At 47.0% G+C, this 23,446-nt stretch overlaps 1 protein-coding gene across 1 annotated transcript in view; it reads left to right on the top strand.

The window, feature by feature from the left end:
* The window catches only part of HYDIN (HYDIN axonemal central pair apparatus protein), a 222,680-nt gene that overhangs the window by 96,718 nt on the left and 102,516 nt on the right, over positions 1-23,446 (top strand). The window contains exons 24-29 of the mRNA XM_055000839.1: positions 12,680-12,776; positions 13,696-13,812; positions 14,132-14,341; positions 15,916-16,053; positions 17,346-17,523; positions 17,939-18,069. Coding sequence (XP_054856814.1) covers positions 12,680-12,776; positions 13,696-13,812; positions 14,132-14,341; positions 15,916-16,053; positions 17,346-17,523; positions 17,939-18,069 — 871 coding nt within the window. The remainder of the gene's footprint in view (positions 1-12,679; positions 12,777-13,695; positions 13,813-14,131; positions 14,342-15,915; positions 16,054-17,345; positions 17,524-17,938; positions 18,070-23,446) is intronic.

Here is a 23,446-nt window from a genome sequence, read left to right on the forward strand (position 1 = left end):
AAAATAGGCACGTTTTACCACATTTGGTGGTCGTGTGAAAAGGTGATGAAATATTGGAAAATGATGCATGAGTTACTACAGGAAGTATTAGGTATGACCATATCTTTCAAACCTGAACTGTTCTTATTGAATATTATGCCGGAGGGGATAGAGAAGAAAAAGGGGTATTTGATACTGCATATAATCACGGCAGCAAGAATAATATATGCTAGATATTGGAAGAAGATAGATATACCGACGAAAAGAGAACGGATAGAAAAAGTCTTAGAAGCAGCAGAGGTGGATGTTTTAACAGAACTGATAAATGAACAAAGTAGGCATGATTTGCAGGAAAGATGGATACCCTTCTATGGATGGGTCAAATCAAAATATGGAATGAGAATATCAACATATGATAGGAGGATAGGACCAGAGAAAATAAATAAAGAAGGAAAGGGAGGGAGAAGAGGGAAAGAGGGGGGAAGAAAGAAGAGGAGGGGAAAGGGACAGAGACAGAGGAAGGAAAAAAGAAAGGAAAGACAAAGGGGAAGGAAGAAAATAAATAAAAAAGTAAGGAAAGAGAAAATGCTTGTCAGAACTAAGCAGAGTAGTCTTACAGGAGAATTAGGTTCAGAATAATGAAAAGAAGTTACAAAGAGGAATGAGATGGAAAATGAATATAATACATAAGTATGCAATTTTGTTTTCTATTATCTCTCTTGGTACCCCCCCTACTATCCCGTGGTGTTATGTTTATGTGTATATATCTTTATTTAAAAATTAATAAAAAGCATATGGGAAAAAAAGATGGCACTGAAAGGCGTTAGGAGCTGAAGCCTTGTTTACCGTAAAGCTGCTGTTACCAGCAGAGAGGTTGTTCCCCTCTGGACCAAACTACAAGTGAGGGCAGCCATGTGTCTCTGCTCTGTGGCCATCAGTGCCCTTTTAGAAGCATCTGTAGTGCTTTTAAAGTTGCCATGAGGTCCTGATCTGGAGCATGCACGCACTGTGGCCGTCCCAGGAGCTTTCCCCTGCCCCCGCCTCCTCAGGTGCTGAAACAGCCTCCTGCTGCCCTTTTGGTATCTGAAAAGATGTGCGTGGGGAAACGAGCTCCTGGAGCTGTCGTTCCACATGTGGTCTCTGGACTGGCGCTTTGCAGCAATTTTTAAAGAACTACAGATTCTTCTAAAATGGTGTCAGCAGCCATGGGATGGACCTGTGGCCGCTGTCACTTGTAATCTGGCCCTCAGCAATTCACAGTGGGATTGCAAGCACGTTGGACAGGGATGGCACTCCGTCCTCTCTTAAGCAAGCAACTTTCCCTTCTGACACTGTTGGTGCCTAACTACATGATCCAAAGCCCTTGGATTGTGTCTGAGTCTGCCAGGAGCACTCACAACACGTTTGTGAGTCCTCATTAGGAATTTAATTTCTACGTTGCCAGGAGTCCAATTTGGATCATGGCCGTAGCACACAGGGAGAGCACATTTGTGGCTTCTTCTTGCATTGTTTCCCCAAGAACCTCCGAGAACTTCCCTCCCTCTGATTTTTTAAAATAATGAATTCCTTATAAGAGGCTTTTAAAAGTGCAGAAAACCTCACTTGCCGCAGAGCTGGGCAAATATCTCCACTCTGCTTCCTTTCGTTGAGGATGAGGGTGCAAGTCCGCCTGGTCCTTCATCCAAATATAGGCCTGACAAGAGGTTGCTTTGTAAAAATTTTAAAAATCCATGAAAGCATCTTTTTCTGCTCACTTCTCCTCTAGAGTGTCAGCAGAGGATGACACACTCTTTGGCCCAAAGGCAGAAGAATGTTTGACACATTGCCAGGGAAAATGATACAAACCTTAGGACTAGAGTTACCAAGCCCAGATTCATAGTTTTCTAGCACTTTTTCTTGAGAAATGCATTTGCACAGACAAATCAGAGAAATTTTGGCTGAGAAGTAGACTCCCATTATATTTTTCACTGTAGTGAATCTAGCCTGTCGCTGCATCTCAGAGTGCCGGTATGCTGTAGTGGACAATACGTTACATTTTTACCAAGGAGCCTAGGATAGCTTACCTTTTTGACTAGTTGGCTCTCTAGTTAGCCTTGAGCAAATCTTTTTATCTCAGCCTAACTAATCTCTGAATTGTTCTGAAGATAACATAAAATCCCTGAGGTCCTGTTAGTATTGCAGCATACAAATATGTTATGTAACACTATTCCAAAAATTATAATTGGTCCTCAAAGTAGATATGGCAAAAGTCTGCCCCCACTGGAGAGGGGCTCTCATTGACTGTGATTCTAAAACTCTCATAGATCTCTCTCATTTCCTTCCATTTTTCACAGGAGAATGCTGTCCAAAAATAATACTTTTGTAGAAACAGGAGAAAAGGCGTTTTCCATTGCAAGAAAGCTGACTGTATTCCATTCACTACCCATGTCAGCACATTTTTCCTTCAGAAAAGTTACTCAGATATTCAGCCAGATTGCTGTCTTCAGAACGAGAATATTTTCAGCATCTTTCATTGGTGCCCTGAGGGTAGGACCATCGCTCAGTGGTGAAAGAGCATGTTTTGCATGCAGTCATTCCCAGGTCCCGTCTCTAATGTTTCCAGCTGAAATTTCTCTGGTAGAGGGAAAGGTTCTGAAGAGCTGTTTTCAGCAAGAACGCACAGTAGTAAGCTATAGGGACCAATATGCCTTGATATAATGTGGCGTTGTATGTTCCGTGCCAGACCAGCGAGTGCAAAGGACTGTCAAGTGTTGGTACATTTCCAGGAATCATGTTTCTGACCAGATGCCAGCAGTGATCCAACATCTTTTGGTCTTCAAGCCAAGGCATCCCTTAGGCATTCCCCTGTCATTTAAATGGAATCCCAAATAACTGAGACAGTAAAGCCATTTTAATTATGATGTGGATCAGTCTTTGCATGAGTAACAACTGCAGAGAGTTTGCCATTCTAAAGTGACAGTAGATGCACAGAGTGGTCTCTACGTATCTCCCAATACGTTTTTGTATCCTGACCCCTCCAGCAGGGCTGGTGTCAGCATATCCTCAAGTGGGGCAGCTGCCAGGGCCCCAGACTTCTGACAGGACCCTTTGCTACTGACCCCAAAACATGCCCTTTCCCTGCCTGCTCATTTGTGAGTACTCTGCCACCCACGCACCCAGCTGCACACACTGTCTGGTGCTATCAGGGAAAGGGCTGAGGACACTGCAGATGGCTGTGAGCATTGTAAGTGGGAGGGCTTGCAAGCAGGGCAGGGGAAGGATGCACAGGCATGTAGTGAGACACACAGGTGAGGGGGCATGAAGGGGGCCCCTCGGAACTCTCTGCCCAGGGTTCCCCCAAATCGAACTGGCCCTGCCCCCTAGCTCTAGAAAACATTAGTGCTCTGCTTATTCCCCAAATGTTTCCAATGCAGAAGTCTTCCATTCATACCCTCTTCAGCTCTGGGAATATTCATGCAAGTTCTTATAAATTCAGCAGCACTTCTTGGCTTGCAAGAATTGCCCCCACATACACACTCAAACGGTGTCCTTGCTATATCGCATGCAGGGAAAAAGAATGAATAGTCAGACTTGACTTGTATCCTGCCTTTCCACATTATTCATATGGCTAAAAACTTTCTCCTGCTATATTCACAAGGGGGTGATGACGTTGATGACAGCATCCAGAATAAAGGTGTGCCGTGATCTTTGGGCAAAGGATCCTATCATGCTACTTTTGTAGGCATTGTGGTTTCCTGGAAAGCAGTGATTGGTCTGGATTAGATGTGGCAGTGTCAGGGACTCCATTGGCCTTCTAGCTTGTGATTACGGAGCAATTGTGCCTGCAGAGCAGGGCACTTTTTGGGGGGGTGGTACTCACTGGTTCCAAGTACCAGCACCTTTGGAGGGGAGGGCTGATCTCCTACGTCCGAATGGGGAATTGGTGGAAATTGGCACAGCTTCATGTATATGAGTACTGGCATCTTTTTTTAACCAAAAAAGCACTGTCACTTAGTAAAGTTGTGGATAATGTTTGGGTATCACTATATCAGCTGTTTTCAGTCTCGCTCAGTGTGCTGGAACGCAGGTGGGGAATCCGACACAAGCTTCACTGAAGTCCAGAGTTCAACTAAGCCGAGCGGGGAACAAGCAGGGAGCGTAGTCCAGGGAGCCAAATCCAAAAGGTCGGAGCCAAAAGAGCAGAGAGAGAGCAGAGCTGGGTCGCAGTAGAACCGGACAGGTCTTTGCGCAGGTGCTTCTGCAATGAGGGAAAGGGCGTCCTGGCTTAAGCGCAATCACCTCCAAGGCAGTGCTGCATCCTGCTAGGACTCAAGGTCACTACGCCGCTGTTTGAGTGCCTGAAGCCTCACACTCCGTCTCCTTTCCTGTGCAGCAAGACGCTGCTGCACCCGACGCTGCCTCTCAGGTTCAGGGGAGCTTGGTGGGGATGTTGCCCGGGTCTCAGCTGCTGGTGCAGGTAAGGGAACAGCTTCTGCCTCTGATTCTGCCCTGGATTCCTCAGCCTGCTCTGGCAAGGGCTCCTGCTGGTCCTCCATGTGGCTGACTCTGGAGGAGCTTGGAACACTCTCTCCCCCGTCACCCTCCATGAGGTCTTCATCCTCTGAGGAATCAGAGCCCACGACACTCAGCCTTGAAATACCCATAAGAGAGCCACAGAAACTCTCGGCTTATGCTGGCTGTCACCCTTTTAAAGCAGGAAACCAACGTTCAGGAGTGGTTTGCTCAGAGAACCTGACCTGACCTCCACGCACAATCAAGAAAACATCAAGTAGCATTTCAGGCAGGCAGGTTAGTCATCTAGATTTCCAAGGTTGCATAAAGTGGCTAATATTTCTCATCCATTTGAACAACATGCCTGTAGATACCTTTAACAATCTTCAGAGAGGGATAAGATCTTTGATTCTTTGCAAGGTCTTAGTTAAAATGAAGGAACATTTAGCTACATTTTAAGCAACCTACGTAGCAGAGATGAGACTGTCTCACCATTAATATCTTGGCTAATCAGAACAGAGCCTCCATCCCCTGGGATTCAATCAGGGAACATGAGCTTCATTCCATCCAATTTCTGCCCGTTCATAAAACCAGGCAGTTCAGCTGCTTCCTCTCTCTTCATCCAGAAAGCCTGATTTTGCAGTGGCGGTTGGTGATAAAGATAAAGAGTGAACCCAAGAACTGAAATAGTTCAATCACTTCTGAATTTTAAATAAGGGAGTCTGCATGAATCTGAAAATTCCTTTACTGCCAATCCTGATATTCAAAGAGGGGGAAATCTAGGTTCCATTCATCCCCCAAATTTGTCTGCTCCCTGGCAGTTATTAATTAATCCTTCAATCACTTGTGGTTTCCCTTTGTGGAATCTTTTTTAAAAAATAAAAAACTATCTGCTCCTATACCTTCTTCTTTGAAGCCCAAAGCTCTTATATACCACAAAAGAAGCTAACTCTCAAACAGTGTTTCTGATGGTTTTGCTTCTGCCTATAAGTTTTGGAGCTTTGTGAACTAATAAAGGTCTCTGAGCTCTCCATAAGAACAAAAAGCATGTTGAGGCCTGGCTTTTATTTCATACGCAAAGTAAATGAATCCTTCAGGTTACAGGAGGTGTTTCATGTTCTCTTCTAATAGTTTCTTCCCAGGATCAAGGGGAGAGGTCACACAGTGGGTGCATGTAAGCCCGGATGTTCTGTGTGGATAGATCTGAGAGATTTTCATTTTCATTAGATCTACCTCTCAGGGGCAGCACAGGCCAAAGAATAGAGATGACAATGGCACACAGTACTAGCCTGCCGATCATTAGGGTTTGTTGTTCCCAAACAGCTTTTTTTTAAAAAAGTGATCTATGTTAACATATATCTTAAAATCAACATTCTTCTTCAAGCGTTCATGTTCTTCTTTTTGACATACCTCATATAGTTCCAGACAAAAGACTCTGGGATGTCTAAAGATTAAGGTAAAGGTAGTCCCCTGTGCAAGCACTGAGTAATTACTGACCCATGAGGGGACGTCACACCATGATGTTTTCTTGGCAGACTTTTTACGGGGTGGTTTGCCATTGCCTTCCCCAGTCACCTACACTTTACCCCCAGGAAACTGGGAACTCATTTTACCGACCTCGCAAGTCAACCTTGAGCTGGCTACCTGAACCCGGCTTCTGCCAGGATCGAACTCAGGTCGTGAGCAGAGCTTGGGCTGCAGTATTGCCACTTACCACTCTGCGCCACGGGGCTCAAGATTATTTAACACAATAAATACTAAGGGTGAAATTTAGTGTTCTTCAGTGAGATGTGTCCAAGGGAGTAGTCATTTTAAGTATTCATTGAGTCTCTCTACCCAAGGTGTCTTGGCACATGTTTGTCAAGTGTAGGGAGATGCAATGTTAGCCAGGAAGTGTAGTTTAAAAAGAAAGAGCCAATGGAGATTGCTCCTCAGAGGTTTGTTAATTTCATATTCACCTCCCGAAGGCTCTTATCAATTTCACCACTTCAGTCTAAAACTGTGTGGGATCACAACCAGAGGGCAGCGAGGAATGGAAATGGGCTGGAACTGCCTTCCAGAGCCAAGGTTGGAGGTTATAATGGGCTGAAGTTTCCCTTCTGGCATTTCACAGTCCCTTCACACAGCTCCAGTGTTTAGCAAAGGCTTTGCCCTGCTGCCAGGTCTATCTTTTTAAACTACCCTTCCCGACTACCATTGCATCTCCTGACATGTGTTCTTCACGTGTCAGATGTCTCATGTAGAGAGACTCGTTGTTGCTGTAATTTCAAAAGCATTTTGGTTCAATCTCAAGTAGATTTATTTCATGTGGGGAAGCTGTGACTTGTGTGAAAGAATATTAATATTAATTAATATTAATTGGCCATTTTCCATTTCTTTTCATATTAGATGTTTAGATCCAGCCAAGAGCCATTTATATGTGGCTGCAGTTTCCACATGCACACCTCTAGCTATATGGAAAACAATGGGGCCCAAGGTTTATCAGGGCCATTATATGTGTGGTTCACCTGTGTGTGTGTTATGTGCTGTCAAGTTGCTTCCAATGTATGGCGATCCTATGGATGATTGTCCTCAAAAATATCATTAACAGCCTTGCTTGAGTCTTGAAAACGGAAGGCCATGGATTCCTTTCTTGAGTCAATCCATCTCCTGTTGAGTCTTCATCTTTTCCTAGCATTATTGTCTTTTCCAATGAATGTGACCAAAGTACAATAGCTTCAAGTTAGTCATTTTAGCTTTTAGGGAGAATTCAGGCTTGATTTGATCTAGAACCCACTTATTTGTCTTTGATAGTACTTTTATAGTAATGTAATTAATTTATATAGGAAGGTTTTTTTAAAATTAAGAATTTATTGTTTTCCACACAGAATAGTAAATATAACAACAAACTCCATGTAACCCTACCACCCAGCTTTGCCCTCCTTCTTCCTCAATATAGGAAGGTTTTATCTGCAGAGAAATTGATCTGGAAGAAATAATTTCCAAATATAAGCTTTTGAGATATCTTAAGGTAGTTGATTTGGGTTTAAAGAGGAGATGGTGTGTAATGTTGAACTATGACGTCTTCTGTACAGTGGAAGATAACTGTCAAGTTTCTTATATCAGCTGCTCTCTCTGTAAGTGTAAAAGAAAATATTTACAAATGACTACTTTTGGAGCAGCTAGATTAAAATAAACCAGGACGAGGCAGAGTTCTACCATTTCTGCTATGTGAAAGATGAACAGTAGAGGTGAATGGAACATCGACCACAAGATTGGGTTTTACGGTGGGCTTTAATCCCTTTTGTGGTCTTCTTGGACAAAGTTTTATTCATTGTTTACAACATACCCTGTGTAGATAGGCTAAAGAATATGTGGCCTCTCATGGAGAGAGTTACATAGGCAAGAACACCAGCAAGTATCAAGGTATCCATCTATCCGGAGCTGGGTCTGTAGGCAAGAGTGGGCTGTGCCCTGTGTGAAGAGACATCTACAATGAAGTCGAGCAGCTGCTCTCTGCACTTTATGAATTGCCTTCCGTCAGATTGAGGAACAGTTCTGCTTTGTCGGTGTAATGTATAATGAGGCCAAAAAACCCCACCCTTGTTAGCTCGAAATCTGACCCTCTTGCAGCTCTGGGGCTGGTATGTACTGGGGAAATGGTATAAACCTTACAGTGCAGACCTGAGCAGAGTCCCGCCCTCCATTGAAGGGTGTGACCCTGCTTAGGATTGCACTGTTAGGCATGCTTGCTGCGGAAGAGTCCTTGGTCCTGTGAGATGCTGATGCTTAGCCTGCGTGCCCACTGCATTTTACATGTGGCTTCCCAGATGAGTAATACTCTTTCAGACAGAAAGTGCAGCATACCAAATGGCCTTCCAGGCTCCGTGCATAGAGTCCAGGGCTTGCTGCCAGGCTGATTCTAAGTATTTCGCTGGTCCAAGCAGGGCAACAGCAATTCAGGTCTGGGAATTTAAAGCCTCACCTCACAGGTATACGGCACACCTCTTGTCTCCTCCCATTCAGCCTGCCTGGATCAAGACAAGCCTCAGGAGTGCTACCACCACCCTGGGGCTTATTTTGCACCCCAGTGGTCGTGTAGCAGATAGAGGCTTGCTTGGCTTGCCCTGAATTGCTTTCAGGGAGTATATGAAATGTCTGAATTGTTTGGGAAAGGGTTCCGCTTTTGGGATTTAAGAAACCTGTTTGCTGCCAAAAAAACCCCTTTCTACATGGAGTCTGTACATAATAACATGAACATGGGAAGGTTTTCCTAATGCCCCTGTAGTAATGGAGAGTGCCTTCAAGTCATAGCTGACTTATGGCAACTCCTGGTGGGGTTCATGGCAAGAGACTAACAGAGGTGGTTTGCCATTGCCTGCCTCTGCAACCCTGGTCTTTGTTGGAGGTCTCCCATCCAATTAGTAGCCAAGGTTGATCCTGCTTAGCTTCTGAGATCTGACAACATCAGGTGCACCTGGGCTATCTAGGTCAGGTAGCCATCTAAAAAGGAATGTTTTAATTGTTTAGAGAACTTCTCCTAAGCTGCATATTGAGGAGCTACACAGGAATAGCCAAGAGACTGCCGTGGAGTACAATGCAAAGCTGCCTCCCTGTGGTGGCTGTAAAGAATAAATGCTTGGGATATTGCTTATTCTCAACAGGTGTAAGAATAGCCCATCCTGCTCAGGAGAACGTAGCCACTGGTGCTAGAAATTCATCTGAGGCCAACAAAACACAATGGCATGAGCTTTGCAACAGAGACACCTTGTGGTGCTTTGGCAAAACTGGCCAAAGGTCTTGGGGAGATGGTTTTGGAGCACTCCCTGCCTTCCACTCATTTGCAGCTGACATCCCCCTTGCATGCCAGTTACAGAGCACAATCTTGAAACTCAAGTTTCTAAGAGAGTTGCAGGGCACCAAATATTCCAGAGTGAAACAGTACTTTTGAAAAACAATTAGACATCTAAAAATGGCTGGGAAATTGGGATGTGCACACAGAAATTAACTGATTAAAATCTGATCCATATTCCCTCTTTTTCTTGCATATTGTTGATATGTTGCATCTCATTGCTAAAAACTGCAATGATTGCTAGTCTCTGGCAGCCCTCAGAAATGGCTGTTATTTTGGCATCTTGCTATCTTTTTTCACACTTAAATGAGGAGAGGGAGAAGAAGCAGGGAGGGGAGTGGCTCAGCAGATAAGCAGATAATATAAGTGATAGATACCTTCCAACCAGAGGAGTTAGGAAACGTTTGCACTGAAGAGTGCAAAGTCCTTTCTGGGTGATATAAGCAATGGGGTCCTGTTTGCTTGCTTTTCAATTTACTGATATTTTCTGGTGCTGTGGCTGGCCTGCCTGCCAGGAGTAAATGTTTTGCTTGACACTAAACCAGACGGTACATAAGAAATCTGTAATGCAGAACTAGTTGTGATCTCTCTCTCCATAACGGAAGCAACTGGCTGTCCTCCACTTTGATTCACTACAATCCTGCTGTTGCCACATTCAGAACACGAGGCCCGGACAGGGCCTGTGAGGAGTCAGTTGCTCTGCTCAGATTTTCTGATTCCTGTTTGATCAAAATATTTTCCCAAGCCCATACTCCTCTTGGGCACTTTGCTGTTGGTGTGGGACATGTGGGGGGAGTGGGCAGATTATCCTAAGAATCCCTCGATTGTTCAGATTAAAGGTAGGTGGAAGTCTGGAAGGTACCAACAGAGAGTCTCTGATGGGACAGAGGAGATTTCTCATGACAAAACAACATTGGGTTTTTCAGATTCAGTCCCAAAGGGATTACACCTCCCAGTGAACAGGAAGCCGCAGTGGAACACGAACTTCCACAGGAGCCCCGGGCGTCTACATGTGACAGCAAAGACACTGAGAGGTTTGTACATGAACCGTCAGATCTGTGTTTATGTCTTGGCCGTCGACACTGCAGGCTTAGCAGCTGGATTTCCAGGAGACATCGAAGGCCAGCCACAAGGCTGGTGCCTCAGGAAGGAATCCCTCTAGGCTTTTTGCACAAAACCAGTGACTCTTTCGTCACAGATCTCCACTCCTACTCGTATCTGAAGAAGGAAGCTTTGACTCTCAAAAGCTTACACCCTCGAAATCTTGTTGACTTCTAAAATGCCACTGGACACAAATCCATTTGATGCAGACCGTACCCCTGTCAAGCAGAGAAAGAGTAATTGGCACAAGACGGCCTTGTGAGCTTTGTGGCTGAGGGAAGGTCTGAACTCGGGAGGACTCGCCACTCCACATCCAACACCCTCTGCCCACAGCAGTGCACTGGCTGCTTGATCATTGAAGCTGACCATATTATTTATTAGTTGCATTTGTATATCACCTTTCTTTGAGGAACTTGGTGGTGTACAAAGGCCCATAGGCCAGATCTAGGATGAGGTGAGATGAGATAAAGCGAGGCAGTGGCCTCAGGTATGAGTGCTGAGGAGGTGACACCCTCTTCTGCCACTACCTTGCCCCTTTCCCTCTCCCCACCCCTGGTGCTGGAGCAGCTCCCTGTTTCCTGGGCCCAGGAAAACACGGCATGTCGAGCCATGCGTGCCCAGTAGAGCTTCTTGATTTTGGGAAGTCCCGTTGGACATGCACATCTTGCCATCCTATGTCGAAAGATGCCTAGGAAAGGGAGAGGAGCTCTGGCTCCAGGGCAGGGGATTGGTAACAACAGCTGGGGTCAGTGGCCTCACGCAGCACTTCCTGACAAGCCAACTCCGCGCAGGTGAAGCAGAGCGGGTTCGAATAAGATGACCTCCTGGATAGGAGAGCTAGGGATCCAGATGAAGAGAGCTTAATGCCCACCATCACAGGGACTTAGGCTTTGGGGGTTGACGCCTGAATTTGGAATAGAATCACAGTTGGCTATAGGAGGCACAACAGTACCCCAGGTAGCTGTGAATTTCTTGCACTGTGCAGGTTGCTGGACTAGATGACCCTTGGGTCATTCCAGTTCTATGTTTCCATCCAGTTCAAAGACACAAGCATAGCAGTTGCACCAGCAGCCAAATTTGTCTGGGGTGGCATTCTGGTAGCATCAGCTGTGCATCAACGCACAGTCCAAGGTGTATAATAGACGGTGTCTGTGTTGTTTGTACTATGGCAATGCAAAGCCCGCTGCAGCTTTTGACTCTATGCAGCCCTAGTCGCTCAGAAAAAATGCAGGCTCTGGAGTGCACCGAATATGGCATGTGCTGGGCTTTTCTCATTGCAGCTGCCTGGCACTTTTCTTTGCTTCATTCCAAAAGTAACATTTCAGAAGCAGAACTTTTTGCTTCCAAACTTTCAGGATTAATCTATGGCTGCATTCCAGCGTCATGATAAACCACAGCTTATAAGCCAAGGTTTGATTAGCGTCCTAATGCAGGCTGTGCAGCGAACTGTGGTTAGTTAGTCCGTGTTGTACCAGGATTCTAAACTGCAGTTTGCCTATGGCCTCACTAGCTATCATTTCTTGTTATGCCAGAATTCAGGCATCCCGGTTTGCTCAGTAGCACAACCGCTCTTGACCTCCTGCATACAGCGTTGGCTGCATAGAGTGGCGGAAAACCCTGGCAGAATTCAGCTAAGATGGTCCTTTCTCAGGACACTCCCTGCCTCTGCCTTCTCTCCTCTCCCTGAAAGGCAGGGGAACAAAAAATACCACTTAAATCACATGCCATAATTCAGTTTGCCAGCGTGCACAATAGATTTTACTGCCCAAATAACATTGCAACAGAAAAGCTGTTCACAGATACCTTCTTTCCCATAGAGAGCACCCGGTTTATATCTCAGAAGACAGTATGCGAATGAGGGACCTGGCCATGACCATGTGCTTCTTCCCAAACTTTTATTTTCTTTCTTGGGGAAAGAAAAAAAAAACAGCAGCTAGGGAATGAAATGTAACAGCAGGGCAGAAGTGGGGCAGGAGGGCTGTAAAAGATCTGTTTTGTTTCACAATAAATTTTGGAATGCAGTGAAGCAACTAGTTAGAGAGCAGTTTGGCTTTCCCTCTCGTTCCTGCCTGTTGGCTACAGCTGATCCAAAGGCAAGAAGGCTGAATATGTCGCAAGGCTTTGCTAGTAGCCTGGCCTTGCAAGGGAGCTCAGGATACGGCTGAGGATTCTGCTTAGAGGAAAGGAGCCAAGCAGCCAAATAAACTGTAAGGGATTAATGTCTTCTTGAGTACTGTTGCGCACACTCTTATCCCAATCTTTGTTTTACATTTCCAGAGAAGAGGCTGTAGAAGAAGCCACGAGCTGTGAAGATGAAGAGGAGCCTTCGGTTAAAGAACTTTCAGATGTTGTGGCTGACGTTTCAGAAGCAAAGGTAAGAGTGCTTGCCAGTTCCACCTGGATCTGTCCTTTTTCATCTTTCACTTGCTGCCCCATAAAGATGATCATCAGCACCCACAACCTTTACAAGGACACCCTGTCCACTCATGGACAATAGAACCATGGACTTACAGTAAGACTTCGTTCTTGTTGGTGGAATGGAGGGCATTCTTGTCTATTGAACGGTTCTTGCCAGAGATTGGGACTTAACTGACTGATTTTCTGGCCCCCAGCATTACTAGCCAGGACTAGTTACCCCTAAGAGAGTTAGTCCACTTTCTGCTTGCTTTCTTTTAATCATAGTTGAGGCTGTGCTGCTTGTTAAAGAGATTTCAAAGACTTCACTGTTGCAGGCATGCACTAGGGGAGCCTTCCACAGGAAAGGCCCTGTATACTTGGTATATCCTATCTATGGAGCAAGTCTTAGCCCTCCCAAGGATGCCTTCCATTCTACTAATAAAAAGAAACCATTACAGTAAAATTCTGCGATGATTCATAAGAACATGGAAGCAGCCATGTGCAAATCATTGTTCTCATCCAGCTCTGCTGCTCTTAGGCTCCTGTGTTGTCTCTTTTGTCTAGGAATTTTAATAATAATAACATTCGATTTATATACCGCCCTTCAGGATGACTTAACACCCACTCAGAGTGGTTTACAAAGTATGCCATTATCATCCCCACAACAAAACACCCTGTGAGGTGGGTGGGGCTGAGAGGGCTCTGAGAGAGCTGTGACTCGCCCAAGGTCACCCAGCTGGCTTCAAGTGGAGGAGTGGGGAATCGAACCCGGCTCTCCAGATTAGAGTCCCGCACTCTTAACCACTACACCAAACTGGCTTTTAGTATTCTCTGTCAGCTATTAATGTTGTGGATAGGCATGAATGGGAACATGCATGTGTTGGTTTCTATTCTAGGCTTTATTGCCAAGTGCCGGTGAAGTGGAAGGTCTTCTAAAGGAGAACCAGGCAGAGAACAAGGAAGCGCTGTGGTGTAGTGAACCTGAGGAGCTTCAGACAATTGGTGCGGAAGAAGTAAGGGAAAGCCAGATCCTCTTGTTTGTCTGAACTTTGATTGACCAAACTTGGAAATTGGGTGAATATAATAATCCTAATGCACATAATAGATACCGACTTAGCAGGATAAGTTAAATACTCTGGTTCTGTCTGGAAATCGCCTGAGTGAAAGTCCAGGTATCAGGATCTGGTCTGCTGCGACAGTTCTGCAACCGTTGTGATAGTCGGAGCGTTGATTGTGCAAGCGGGGGTGGGTGGGTGGGATTCTAACAGGGCACATCTTGCTGGCTCCTGCCTGTGCTCATGAGCCCCCTCTGTCCCTCTCCCTCCCAACCAGGTATTTGACATCCTGCCCCTGTATGGGATACTGCAGCCGGATGAGAGTCAGCAAATGTCATTCACTTTCTATGGCCACGCCAACATTGTGGCTCGTGTGAGAGCCCTCTGCGAAGTGGAAGGTGGCCCTACCTATGAGATAATGCTCAGTGGCGAGGCCTCCCTTGTCAGTTACGCATTTGACAGCAAGGAGATTGACTACGGGCTCCAGGTGGGTACGGCTTGGCTGCCCCTGGGTGTTGCTCTCCATTCAGTTGGCCCCCAAGGCCTCTCTTCCGCAACTTGAAAAGGTAGCATCCATCTTTACCGAGTCTTCCGTGTCAATCCTGAACTCTCTGGCATAGACCCCTAACTTAACTAGGTACCTTTCACTGCTCCGTCCCTTTCTTTACCCATCCCCAGTTTCTTAGATTCCCATCCTCCTACCTAGTAGAAGGATGATGCTGGCCTTCTGTGACTTTCTTAAGTATCCACTCCCTCATCATCTCACAGTACATCCCAGATGGAGGAAAGGGAGGCAGGAAGGACGCAAGTCCACTCTGATAAAGCATGTGCTTCCAGCTGGATTTCCAAAACACCCACTACTGCCTCTAGTTCATACTTTTAGTCCTACCCAAACATCATTCATTCCCCCCAATTGAATATCTTCTGTAACAAGTGGCACTCCTCCATACGAGGACATGCACTGCCAGAGCTGTGGACTCTAAAACAGGAGCTGGTTGACACACACTAAACCTCCTGTGATATAAACCCCACTCAGCTCCGCTCAGCTCAACTCGTTCTTAGTCTCTGTCCTCACACTAAAAAGCTGTAGTGCCCCCTTACATGCCTTTATGCTCCTGAGAATCCTGCCTTCCTCCTCCCCAGATGTTGCCTTCTAATGACCTCTCCCATTTCAGCTGGTCCCCTCTTCTCAAGCAAGGATTGCCCAGAGTCGTGCCAGCTGCTTCCCTAACCAGGAGTTTCTGAGGGCGCCACCTGACAGCATTCTTCAAAGCTGGAATATTGCATTCAGAACTCAAATATGGACACGCACGCACACGCACACACAGGCTTTCCACCATTGTTTGCCTTTTGTGAAATGGGAGGCAAATGTTGACAGCCCGGCTCAAGGAAAAGATCTGCAGATATTTTGATTAAAGTTAAAATAATGTTGGCAAGATTAGACAAGTTCCCTGGACTGATGGCTGCACATCTCTGGGCATACATACATACATACATACATACATACATACATACATACATACATATATGTATGTAATACAGTAATACATATGAACAGCAGTCTCTCAAAAAGGGATCAAAGGGGAATAAAGTGTGTGTGTGTGTGTGTATACACACACACACACACACACACTTTATTCCCCTTTGATCCCTTTTTGAGAGACTGCTGTTCATATGTATTACTGTGTCCTTATGCTGAGGAGCATGTAGACACCTTGTCTCAGACAGAGAGGGCTGCTTCGAACACAAAGAAGTGCCTTTATGGAAGACACTTCCTTGTAAGATGTTAGCGGAGCCGTTCTAAACTGAATGGCATTCCTTCAGAGTCCATTGAAGCCAACGGGGTTAGAAGAGTGTAACCATACTTAGGAAGGCGCTTCGCAGGTGTGATGTTCCATATGCACGTGTGCTTTATTGAAAGCGCTGTGTGCTCACCTTCCACGCAGAAGGTTGATGCGGGGTTAGGAAAGGAGGGACAGGTTTACGGGCAAGACGCTTTCAAATTTACAAGACAGTCGCCTGTATGCTCATATTGCCATCTTCCTTTTATCTCCTACTAAGCTTTTTGATCAAGTAAGTGAGGCTGAGATCACACTGCGGAATACAGGAAAAGTTGGGTTTGAGTACACCGTTCTAGACGCTGTTCTGGCTTCAGCCAACAACCCTCCACCCGGCGTGCCACTGACTCTCCCTGTTGCTGTGAGTAGGAAGAGAAACCTTCAAGGGCTGATGTGCTTCTATAACTCTTTATTTCATATACAGGCTTTTGTTGTAACCAGGTCAAGGTGGTTTGTTGGAATACAGCGGTTAACAGGCAGAAGTCTGCAGAGCCTTTATGCAGGGGTGCCTCAAACCTGGTGCCCAACCCCTTCCTTTTTTTCTCTTCCCTTGTCTTTTCTTCCTTCTCATTTCTTGTTTGGTTCCTTCTCCCAAAGCAATACATTTATCATGGCAGCCTCAAATCTTCTTTTGCTTGATATGAAGTGAGAACCGAACCTCTCTCTCCTCTGCTGCTTGAGGATGCCAGGGCCTGAACGGGACTGGAAGCAGGAGGGGCTTTGAACCTGGCCGCGTTGGCCCCCCCCCCCCGGTTTAGCCTGTGTCTCCTGCCTGGTAGCTCCAACCACAACTTGTACTCAGGCTTGTGCGAGCCTCTAGACTTTGTGCCTTTGGGGAAAAGGTTGAAAAGTGGGTAGCATCTGGTAAAATTTCAGAGATTGGATAAAGCAAAAACCAGTAATGGGTACTGAAACCCATTTGTCAACCATGGTTAGGCCTGATGTTGCTTATGAGGAAACCAAACCTGGTCTCCTCCACTGGTGCAGAGAGGAGGGGGGCACTGATGTACGTTGTCCCTTTCTTTACCCACAGCCCTCATAGTTAATAGTTTTAATGGTGTGTTTTTGTTTGTGTTGAATGGATTTTAAGACTTGTTTTCATTCTATATGTTTTTAATCTGTTAACCCTGATGAGGATGGAAAAGCAGAGTATAAACCATGTACAATAAATATTCCTAATAGCCATATCATCTCTCTGCATGGAAATCCAAATTCTACAGGTATGCTGAGGATCAAAATAAGCAAACGGGCATTTGCTTAACTTTGCATATATTATTTTGGTAGTAGAATGTGGCTTTATGTGGGGCAGAAACTGTATTGTTTTCAATGCAATGGCTAACCCAGCTGTATTCAGCAAGAGTGAGCACACTGCTTCTCACTGGTCCAGTTTGGGCCCAAGTCAAAAAGCACCCGTTCTTTTCTTGCAAGGCAATGCAGTTCCTGTTCCAGTCCCTGACTCAAGCTCTAGCCAATCTGTAGCAGTTGCTCCTGTCCGCAGGCATAAGCAGGTCCTGGTATAAGCTGCCAATTCCATTCAGCGAGTGCAATACTGCTTTGTGTTCGGTTCAGCCATCTTTTTAGCTAGTCAGTCTTGTTTCAGCTATCAGATGCTTCCTTAGGCAGAACGTTGTCTTGCCTTTCTGCATTTTCTAGAATTATATTGAGTCTGAAAAGGAGCAGGTGCTGAAAGTCTATTATTTGCCTGGCGTACCTGAGGTCTTCCAGAGGACTTTCAAGATCCAAGTAGCTCATCTGGAACCAGACATCATCACCCTGAAGGGAGAGGGAATCTTCCCCAGAATTTGCCTGGATCTACCTAGAAACTTAAGAGGTAGAGGTTTCTCTTACTCCTGAATTAAATAGAGAAGTGAACCCTTTTTAATTGTTAGAATCAGCCATTTGTTAGGGGAGAACATGCACAGCACGATAATCTTGATGCATGTGGCTACCACATTGTGTGAACGGGGGAACGCTCGTATTTTCCTGCTTCAGTATGCATGATCAGAAAACCCCAGATTTTCAAGGGTACCTGTTTGAATGTACCAAATCTAGAAAATACACCCATTGCCTGTCCACACAAAATAGCGACCGTGTCTATTGAGAGGATCATGTCCTGTTGTGATCTCCCCTTAAGTACAGCTGATTATAACAACCGAAAAGAGCTGCAGTCACAAACCCATCGCAGTCTCATCTAAAAGCGCAGCTTCGTTCTTGGCACAGGCAGTTACGGCTTTGTACTTTCTCAGGAAATGAGCAGTACAGCAGCATCCTCAGAGAGGCAAAGCAGCGCATTGAACACGATTCGCAGAAAGAGAGGCCTTTCAGCAACTCTGAGGCCGTGGCTCCAGATCCCCTCGTGGATGAATCCATCACTGCGGTAAGATGCAAGGCTCCTTCTCTAACTCTTGAGCGGCTGCATTCTTTGGAGGGAAGGTGGCACGATATAGCCCAGTCTTCTCAGGTTCCAGGACCTAAGCAAGGCTGGGGCCCTTCTGCAGAGGAAGACACTGGCAAACTACCTCTGCTTGTCTCTTGTCTTGAGAGCCCGTTGCTGAACTTGCAAGAAGTCAGTCGCAACTTGACAGCATGTACGTATGTACAGTGCATTCTTTCGAGAGGAATTGCCTTGAGTTTTGTGTGGACCAAGTGGTCTGTTCAAGAACTTCCTGCTACTGTAAGTCAAACTGCACCTTTGCTGTTCCCAGGGTAGTTGTGTTTTTACATAGAATGGCCGTCACCACTCAGCCGCCAGGGAGAAGGGCAGCAGTGGGATGCAAAACAGCAACCTCTGTCGACAGCCAATGCTTCCGAAGACCAGTTTGCTAGGGCCATTGTGAAGAGAGGCCCCACAAGCAGGGCAGTCGTGGGCAGGAGCCCAGGAGAGCAGAGGCCGAGGAAAATGGCAAAGAGTCCAGTAGCGCCTTTAATACCGACCAACTTTACTGTAGCATAAGCTTCCGAGAAACATCTGATGAAGAGACCTGGTTCATCTACGGTCTTCCTGTGCAGTCCCACATGGGACTGCGCACACGCAGGCCTGCCGATACCGGAGATTTTTATAGCTCAAAACCACTAGGGGGCGCTCCCGCCTCTCAGCGCGCATGCGCGGCCGCTTTCCCGCCGAAACGGCTCCTAAGAGGCGGAGCGCCCCACACATACCCTCAGTTTCTCTTTCGCCGCCGATCGTTGAGGTTTATAGCTTTCTTCGTTTGCGATGTCTGAGACGGCCTTGTTCAAACGTTGTGAGACCTGCAATCGCAAGATGACAAGGTCGGATGGTCACTCTGTGTGTTTATTCTGCCTTGGGGAAACGCACAACACTCAAGCGTGCAAATATTGCCGCGCGTTTACTTCTAAGGCCAGGGCGGAGCGGGCGGATCGATTGCATGCCTCCCTCTGGCAGCGCGCGATGTCTGTCGAAGATCCCCCGCCGAAATCTTCATCTGCTCCGTCTGCACCGTCTCGTCCTCCTTCGGAGGCTCCGGGTTCCAGGACTCCTCGTTCTCAACCGTCCCCCAGCCGGTCGGAGTCGAGATCCGGGAGGGTCGCCCTGGTTCGGAGTTCGTCGGAACCGATCGTCTCGGTTCCGAGACCTTCTGGAAGTCGACCTCCTTCGACCTCTTCGGCTGCTCGGGCTTCCCCGGTTCATGGAGTCCGTAGAAGTTCGACCCCTTCGGTTCCGAGGTCTACCCCTCCGGCTCCTTCGGCCCCTTCGGATCCGGCTACTTCGGACCCGATTGTAAGATCGAAGGCGGGCTCCGGTCCTGAGAAGAAAAAGAAAAAGCATAAGCGCTCCGACAAACACGATAAGGCAGTTTTGGAGAGCCTGATTACTACTACCGCGTCGGTTCCGATCGACCCCACCACTGCCCAGATGGAGAAGGATGCTGCAGCGGCTGATCGCCCGTTATCTAAGCCTCCTCCAGACCGGGAGACTCAGGAGGAGGATGTCATACTTCTTGAGAAACCCCCTACACCATCGGGTCGGCCTCGATCGGCTTCTTATGAATCGGGCTTGGTTCATTCGGTTAGGAGTCGGTGGAGTCGGTCTACCCGTCACTCTGACCATCGGGGCTCGCCTCGGTCCTATCGGAGCCGATCTAGGGAGAGTCGGCGTCGGGACGAACCTGTTCCTCGCTATTTTAGTAGAGAGAGCTCGTACTGTTCTGACCGGCTTTACAGAGGTGCTTCCTTGTCTCCTTCATTTCGTGTCGGTTCCGATACTGGCTATGATCCGTCCCGTCACCCATCGGAGGTGATGTCTCCTCGGATCCGGGCCCGCTATACTGATTCTCCTTTGTCGGAGTCACCTGAAAGAGAGATTGGACCATCTGATGAGGCTTCGCCTACCGATGATTTTCGGGCCTATAATGAACTGCTCCAGAGAATGGCTAAAGCCTTGGACCTTGAAGTGACTTCCACTGAGTCTAAGTTCACCGATAAGATATTACAACATATCTATTCTGGATCGACACCTTCAATTGCCTTTCCCCTTATTGAAGGTTTTGCTGACCTTTGGAAGAAGCTGCAGTCTCGTCCTGCATCTGCTACGGCCACCAGTCGTAAAGTTGAGAGCCTTTATAGGACCAAGGACGATGCTCATCCATTCCTGGCGGTCCATCCTCCTCCGTCTTCACTTGTCACGGAGGAGATGCAAGCTCGGCCTCGCCAAGGTTCTATGTCAACTCCGTCTGATAAGGACAGCAGAAAGATTGATGCCATCGGCAGGAAGTTGTACACTTCGGCGACGTTTGGCATCAAGGTGGCAAATTATACCGCGATGATGGCGGCATACCAACTCTTCTTATGGAAGAAAGTGGCATCTTTTCTTCCAAAGGTTCCCGAAGATCAACGCACCTTACTTCGGGTTATACAAGAGGAAGCTGTCCGCTTATCCCGCCACCAGATTAATGCTGGTAGGAGTATGGCGGATACTTCAGCCAGGTCGCTTCTGTCGTCCGTTGTTTTGCGCAGATATGCCTGGCTTCGCACAACTGCCCTTCCTGTGGAGACGAGAAACAGGGTTGAGGACTTACCTTTCGAAGGCACCACCCTGTTTTCGGAAAAGACTGACGAATTCCTCTCTAAGAAGAGGACCGACCGTCTGACAGCCCGCTCGTATGGGGTTCTGCACCAAACTTCGCAGCAGTCTTCTCGTCCCTACTATCGTTCCTTTCAGCGTGGCAGACAACACCGCTACCAGCCCTATCAAGGGTATGCTTATCAGCCTCGCAGGAGCTACCAGAGCCCGCAAACCGCCTTCCCTAGACGGAGGCAGGGCCAACGTCCCAAGCCTGGCTCTCAACAGCATCAGGCTAAGGACCAGGACCAATTGCATAAGCAATTCTGACTATCACAGGGACCTGACCCCACAGGGACCTGGGGACAGGCTTAGTGCTTTCTTGAATGCATGGTCTTCAATTTGTTCTGACGTTTGGGTTTTGTCTATTATCCAGTTTGGTTATAAAGTTGAGTTTATTGGTTTACCATATTTACGTCTCCCTGTGTTTTCTTCTGACTCTCCTCGTTCTGAGATTTTGGGGGAGCTTACAGCCCTCCTGCAGAAAGGGGCTATAGAGGAGGTTCCAGTTGCCTCTGCTGGTTTGGGATTCTATTCCAACCTGTTCCTGGTAGAAAAGAAGGATGGTGGGCTACGGCCTATCCTGGATCTCAGGGGCTTGAACGAATTTATACGAGTCCGTAAATTTAAGATGGTTACTTTACAACTGGTGTTGACCTTATTGCCCCCGCAATCTTGGTTTGCGGTCCTGGATTTGAAGGACGCATACTTTCATATTTCTATTTTCCCTGAACACAGAAAATTTTTACGTTTTGTCTATGGCCACCCGGTCTTTTAGTACAATGTCTTGCCCTTTGGACTGGCCACTGCTCCTAGGGTATTTACTAAATGCATGGCAGTGGTGGTGGCCCACTTACGCCTCCAGGGCTGCCAAATTTTTCCGTATTTGGATGATTGGCTATTGGTTGGTGACTCTGCACAGGCCATGTCTGACCAAGTGTCTCTCACATTGGACTTATGTCTGCGTTTGGGGCTTTTTGTTAATCAGAAGAAATCGAAATTGACCCCTGTGCGCTCCATCCAGTTTATAGGTGTGGTTTTGGATGGTGTTAAGAACGCAGGTTTTTTGCCTGTGGATCGTGCGTCTAAGATCAAAAGGCTTATTTTGACCCTTAAGAGGTGTCGTTTTCAATCTGTTCGTTTTATTCAGACGCTGCTAGGTTGTATGGCCTCTACAACCGCGGTGGTTCCATTGGCCAGATTATTTATGCGGCCTCTTCAGTTATGGTTCACTTCGGTGTTTTCACCAGGCCGTGATTCTCAGAACATGAGACTATCAGTTCCCAGGGGGGTGGTGTCCTCTCTGGAATGGTGGTTGGATGATACTAATCTCTTTAAAGGGGTGGAGTTTGGTTTTCATCGAACTCATGTGTCGGTTACTTCGGATGCTTCCTTGTTCGGTTGGGGAGCACACTGTGCAGGATCTTATGCCCATGGGTTATGGTCTGAGTCTGAATGTAATGAACATATTAATGTTCTTGAATTGAGGGCAGTTTTGTATGCGCTAATCTCCTTTTCAGATGTCGTGCAGAACAGGTCCGTCCAAGTCCTGACAGACAATACGACGGCGATGTTTTATATCAACAAGCAAGGTGGCACGGCGTCTGTAGCCCTCTGCACAGAGGCGGTGAGGCTCTGGAAGTGGGCCATAGATCACGCAGTGTGGCTGCACGCAGTTCACATCCCGGGGGTGGAGAACACCATGGCGGACCACCTAAGCAGACTCCACAGAGAGAACCACGAATGGTCCCTCCGAGACGAATATCTCGCCCCTATCTTTTCGGAGTGGGGGAATCCAGAACTGGACCTGTTTGCGACAGTACAAAATCGCAAGTCTCTAGCTTACTGTTCCAGAGGAGGAGTAGGCCCAGGATCAAGTGGGGACGCGTTTCAGTTAAACTGGTCGGGTCCCCTGTGTTATGCCTTTCCTCCGTTCCCGCTTCTGGTACGGGTCCTCAGCAAGATCCGGAGGGACGGGGCGTCAGTCATCCTGGTGGCCCCTTATTGGCCGAGACAGCCCTGGTTCCACTCCCTCCTGAGTCTTCAGACTCAGTCAATTTGTCTCCCGGTGGTTCCCGACCTCCTGACCTGCGGGGGGGTTCTTCACCACGACTCAGACTGACTGCTTGGTTGATCAAACCGGAAGTACCTTCTCCGAGGCTGTGACTAATGTTCTGTTAAATGCTAGACGCTTGTCTACCAGGCAGTCTTATGCCCTTAAGTGGGATAAATTCTCTGTGTGGTGTAGGCATAGGGAGTTGGACCCTTTTCAGTCATCCCTTTCTGACGTTTTGGAATTTTTGTGGGAGGTTAAACAGAAGGGTTTGGCCAACTCTTCGGTTAAGGTTTATCTGGCAGCTATTTCTGCCTTTCACCCTCCAATTGACAGGAAATCTGTTTTTTCCCACTATTCTGCTAAATTGTTTCTGCGAGGGTTGAATAATTTGTTTCCCCCTGTTCGGGCCCTGGTTCCACAGTGGTCGTTGCCCTTGGTCCTGACTCGTTTAATGTCCAAGCCGTTTGAACCCTTGGCTTCCTGTCCACTCCGCTTTTTGTCCATGAAGGTGGCCTTTCTTGTTGCGGCTACTTCGGCCAGGAGGGTGGGGGAGTTGGCTGCATTATCTTGCGAGCCCCCTTACTTAAAATTTCATCCTGAGAAGGTTGTTCTTCGTAC

Source organism: Eublepharis macularius, chromosome 16 (genome assembly GCF_028583425.1).
Source record: "Eublepharis macularius isolate TG4126 chromosome 16, MPM_Emac_v1.0, whole genome shotgun sequence".
NCBI classification, from domain to species: domain Eukaryota; kingdom Metazoa; phylum Chordata; class Lepidosauria; order Squamata; family Eublepharidae; genus Eublepharis; species Eublepharis macularius.